The sequence below is a fragment of the Sinocyclocheilus anshuiensis genome, unplaced genomic scaffold (genome assembly GCF_001515605.1).
Source record: "Sinocyclocheilus anshuiensis isolate Anshui unplaced genomic scaffold, SAMN03320099.WGS_v1.1 scaffold81, whole genome shotgun sequence".
Classification (NCBI taxonomy): Eukaryota; Metazoa; Chordata; class Actinopteri; order Cypriniformes; family Cyprinidae; genus Sinocyclocheilus; species Sinocyclocheilus anshuiensis.
Window position 1 is genome coordinate 655,225 of NW_015537945.1, and position 5,226 is coordinate 660,450.

Consider the following 5,226-nt stretch of genomic DNA (forward strand, 5'->3'; position numbering starts at 1 on the left):
AATATCTCTTTGGATTTGAGACTTTAGTCTTTGCAACTTTACAGATCTTCTTTATGCACCAAGAGCTTATAACACTCCAAAGAGAAAGGAAAAATTTAAATCGCATCATATGACCCCTTTAAAAGATTCAAATATATACTACTGGTCAAAAAGATATTGAAATGCATATCAATGGTTTTGCTGCTTAGTATTTTTGTGGGATCCTTGATACATTTTTTTCAGAATTCTTTGATGAATAAAAAAGTTCAAAAGAACAGCATTTATTGGAAATAGAAATCTTTTGGAACATTATAAATGTCTTTACTGCCACCTATGATCAATTTAATACATCCTTGCTGAATAAAAGTATTTTCTTTATTTAAAAAAAAATCTCACTTACCCTAAACGTTTGAATGGTTGTGTATCACGGTTTCCACAAAAAATATGAAGCAGCACAACTGTTTTCAACATTGATAACTATTTGTATGAATGCAGGAGGGGAATATGAATGTTTCATGTGCTTCTGAGCTCATGGTGGAAATGTCAGAGGAGGAGGAGGAAGATCGTTTGGAGGTGACCACAGCAGATGCTCAGGAGGACACGGTGAATGAGCGTGGCATCTGTCCTCCTCCATCACCGGCTAGAATAAAAGCCACGCCGACCACCCCCACCTTCTCTCTAAAGTACGACCCATTCATCTGTGTTCATGATGAAGCATCCTGTACCTCTATATGCTGCAAACTGTCACTTACATTAGTCCAAAGTCAACATTTGCAACCCATTTTACTTTATGCATTTCTCAGGGATGCACCTACATTTACATTTATTCATTTAGCAGATGCTTTTACCCAAAGCGACTTACAAATGAGGAATACAACAAGCGATTCATCTTAAGTAGGCAATAACTTGAGAAATGCTAGAAATATAAAGGTTTAAAGAACTGCTAAAACATGAGGTATATAAGAAATAGTGAAATAAGAAGTGTAGGAGGAGATTTTTTAAAAATTGTATTAATTGCAATTCATTCCTTTTTTTTGTTGCACACCAAAAACCTGCACAACTAGTCTTTGAGTGAATGTCAACCAAATAGCATTTAGAGGTGGTGCAAAGTTGTATCTTGATTCTATCAATGCATGTAACATTCATTGATGAATCTAGTACTAGTTTGAGACCGATAACTGTTGGATCTGTTAACAGCAACAGTCCCAGTTCCTCACCTGGACGGCAGGAGATCTCGGACACCAAGTCGCCTGCTTTTGTCTTCTCCATGAATTCTGGTCCAAGCACACCTGCGTTCTCTAAGCTGGGCTGTGATTTTGCTGCAGAAGAGGTGAACTTCAGAAGCTGGAAGACCGACACATGCATTGTTTCATCAAAAAAAGTTTCATCATTTCGTCTGTGTGTATGTTTGTGTGCTTATGTTGTAGGCATCTCCATTTACCTTCACAAGCTCCTATTTCAGCGACAGGGTATTTCTGGAGGAACACTGATGTTTGTAATTACGTTTGAACGTTTTAAATGTCTGAAAGCTGATTTTGTGTTTCTGGTAACAGAAGTCACCAGGATTGGCACCCAAGTTCTCAGGTGAAGAATGAACATGAGTAATATCTAACATCCAAACCCAGTCAAGAACATAGCCACACTCTCACAAAAAAAGGTACAAAAGTTGTCACTGGGGTGGTATCGTTTCAAATGGTACACCTTTCTACTTAAAGGGTCCATATTGGAACCTTAAAGGTACATATCTGTACCTAAAGTGTACCTGTTAGTATCTAGAAGGTACAAAAGTGTACATTTTGAAAAGATACCACCAGTGACAGCTTTTGTACCTTTTTTTTCTGAGGACACTGCACACCAAACACAGAGAAAAAATAATACAAAATATTTTGCCTAAAGATTAAATCTATTTTTATGCACATTTAATATGGTTTCTCTGCAAGGTTTCCTGTTTGATGAAGCCGAGAGTCGTCAAGAGGAGTTTTCCTTCTCGTTTGGGACGGTGAGCCCTCGGCAGAACTCTTCCACACAGGACACGGCAGGTTCTGCGGATTCATTTCCATTTTCATTCAGCTTTGGAAAAATGTAACTTCATTAACATTAATCTCATCTTTATAGCTGTACTTCAGAAATGTGTTCAAATGTCTGTTAGAGTCTGTTGAAGTTAAATTCTAGATTCTAGATTCTATATTCGTTCAGATGTGTTTGTGATCCTGGTCATTTTGTTCAAGTTCGTTTCAACATATGATTCACAATATTTTATTTACAAAGGCCCTTTGAATATATGTTTATACCAAAATGCATGCATTAGTATAAACAACTTGAACATTATAATTAATAGAAAATTAGAGGAATGTTAATTTCATGAATGATGTTCTTATTAAATGTATTTGGTGCGGCATAGTAAGCGAAAACATAACAATGCTAACTTCAAAGTTCAAAAAAGTATTTCTATTTGTTTTTCCGCTACTTACAGTACAACACAGCAAGTATTTTTAAATATATATTTTTATTATATAGTATAATATATGTATATATTTCTTAAATGACAGGACAGTCCTTGTAATATGACGTTTAGCTGCATCATTACATTCATTCAATTTTTTATGGCTTACATTCATAGACAGAAACACTAATGTAAACAAATACCTTACTGCACACTTAGAGTTCTGTAGATTTCAGCAAAACAACAATCTCAGAGCTGTTGACAGTAATACAATGTCAAAAGGCCCATATGCAACACTGCTAAAGTTTGAAATGCTCTGAGGTGAAAATCACAAAAGTTGCATAAGCACAGCCACTGTTTTAAGGCTGTATTTTAAGAACTAGTCTGAACAACTAGTAGTTAGCCAAGCTATAATTTGTTTTACTTTTCAGATTCAAGTTAGACCAATCTATGTTTATGTAACTGCCTTAAATAATCAGTCTAAGCAGTTTATGCAACCGGCCACACCAGGCCATATTTCACCCCAAAAGCAGAAGAAAAATTGTTTTGCAATTATTGCATTGTGACATTATTTTCCAGACAATGAAATATCTTTCAGGCTTCCATATACAGTATATCTAGAGTATTAAATACTGGAGATGAAAAACATGCAGCATTAGAATTATCTATTGCTTCACACTAATCACACTGCATAGGCACACAATATAACAGTCACGTTACTGAAGCTCACAACCACAAAATACATGTTCAAATGTTTAACAATCCAAGCAACAGGTTCATAATCTCCATCTGTATCTGCTCGTGATGTGCTTCATCATGGTACATCAAACCAGCTCCCTCATGGGAAGCTGCTGGAATAGAGATTTGGCAGAGTATAACAATAAACTCTGTAGGAACTTTTGAGTTGTTGAATTATCTACTAACAGCAGCAGTTTTGTATAAAGTATAACAGTGTTTTCACTGGAAGTGAGTGACTGGTGTTGCATTGCACCATGAAAAAAAAAATGTTTACAAAATGTACTTTGCGTTAGTTGTTTTGGAACAGCAATATAACTTTGCATGCTGACATTGCTACAGTTGTGTAAACATTGGCAGCTAAAAGTTTGGAATAATTAAGATTTTTTAATGTTTTTGAAAGAAGACTTTTCTGCTCACCTAGGCTTCATTTATTTGATCTGAAATACAGTAAAATTGTGAAATATTATTACAATTTAAAATAACCGTTTTCTATGTGAATATATGTTAAAATGTAATTTATTTCTGTGATCAAAGCTGAATTTTCAGCATCATTACTCCAGTCTTCAGTGTCACATGATCTTCAGAAATCAGTGTAATATGCTGATTTGCTGCTCAAGAAACATTTCTCATTTTTATTAATGTCAAAAACAGTTGTACTGCTTCATATTTTTATGAAAACCGTGATCTACGACCATTCAAAAGTTTGTGGTAAGTACATTAAAAAAAAGAAAATGGATACTTTTATTTAGCAAGGATCAAAAGTGATAGGAAAGACATTTTTAATGTTACAAAAGATTTCCATTTCAAATAAATGCTGTTCTTTTGAACTTTCTATTCATCAAAGAATCCTGAAAAAAAGTTTCCTCAAACATTTTCGTCAGCACAACTGTTTTCAACATTGATAATAATCAGAAATGGTTCTTGAGCAGCAAATCAGCATATTAGAACATTTTAACATATCTTCATATAGAAAACAGTTAATTTAAATTCTAATAATAAACTATTTTCTCAGTATTTTTCATCAAATAAATGCAGCCTTGGTCAGCAGAAGAGACTTCTTTCGAAAACATTTGGAAATCTTATAATTACAAACTTCTTGCCCCAGTATATATACGGATAGAAACTGTGATTTTAATTGAAGACGAGAAACATCACAAGCTGGATTTGATGAAATGGTCCAAATACATAAATAAAATGAATAGCGATCAATTCACACATATGAGATTTTTAAACAAAATTATGCCAACTTGTCAGGAAACAGTTATAATTATATTATTATTATATCATAATTAGTTATGATTATAACGGGAGTGATCTCATTTTGACACTGCATGAGTTCAGTGTAAACATGCTGCAAATACAGGCCTCTAATGCATCAGGTTTAGGCACAAATCTGGAGTCTGAGCCTCCTTTACTCACTAAACTAAAGGATCAGGCATTTACCCGTTTTAACGGAGGAGTGGCAGCTTGGTGTGTTTGCTGATGGATGGCACTGGCGGCATGTGGATTTAAAGCCCGGTGTCTATGCTGAGAGAGCGGCGGGTCACGTGTTCAATCTCTCCCGTCACATACTCATTGAAGGATGTCTGATACTTGGCCAACATCTTCAGCATCAGTCTGAGGTTCAGCCACCACTGCGTCTTGGGCATCCGGTGTCTGCAGGGCGAGAGGAGCGCTTTACTGATAATTGTTTGTCCTGTCATTATGCATGAGTGAACTATGTTATGATGGAGCCTGCTATTACCGTTTGAAAAAAAAAAAAAGCACTATAGAAAGTGTTATATAATTTGTGGTAGTAGCAACTTGATTGAATTGCAAGACACTTATCCAAACAGAATAAAACAGCTTTTCCTTCATTTCATAAGAATGTGCATCATTTTGAAGCATTTTTCAAAATTAATATTAATTTCCAGGGTTATTATAGTTAACTAAAACTAAAACCATATTTTTTTCACTTGAAATAATAAACATCAACTTAAAAAAAAAAATTAATAAAACGAAATACTACAACTAAATAAACTAAAACTAATATATATATATATATATATATATATATAAAAAAAATG

The 5,226-nt window shown here is 34.4% G+C and overlaps 1 protein-coding gene and 1 pseudogene across 2 annotated transcripts in view; one reads left to right on the top strand and one right to left on the bottom strand.

The window, feature by feature from the left end:
• LOC107663998 (myb-like protein V) overlaps nt 1-2,458 on the top strand; it is a 7,140-nt gene extending 4,682 nt beyond the window's left edge. For both annotated transcript variants that reach the window (XM_016454445.1, XM_016454450.1), the window contains exons 10-14: nt 475-662; nt 1,177-1,309; nt 1,407-1,448; nt 1,533-1,563; nt 1,920-2,458. In XM_016454445.1, the coding sequence (XP_016309931.1) occupies nt 475-662; nt 1,177-1,309; nt 1,407-1,448; nt 1,533-1,563; nt 1,920-2,065 (540 nt within the window). In that variant the 3' untranslated portion in view covers nt 2,066-2,458. The remainder of the gene's footprint in view (nt 1-474; nt 663-1,176; nt 1,310-1,406; nt 1,449-1,532; nt 1,564-1,919) is intronic.
• Nucleotides 2,459-4,526: 2,068 nt separating this feature from the next.
• LOC107663957 (ATP-dependent 6-phosphofructokinase, liver type-like) overlaps nt 4,527-5,226 on the bottom strand; it is a 15,052-nt pseudogene continuing 14,352 nt past the window's right edge.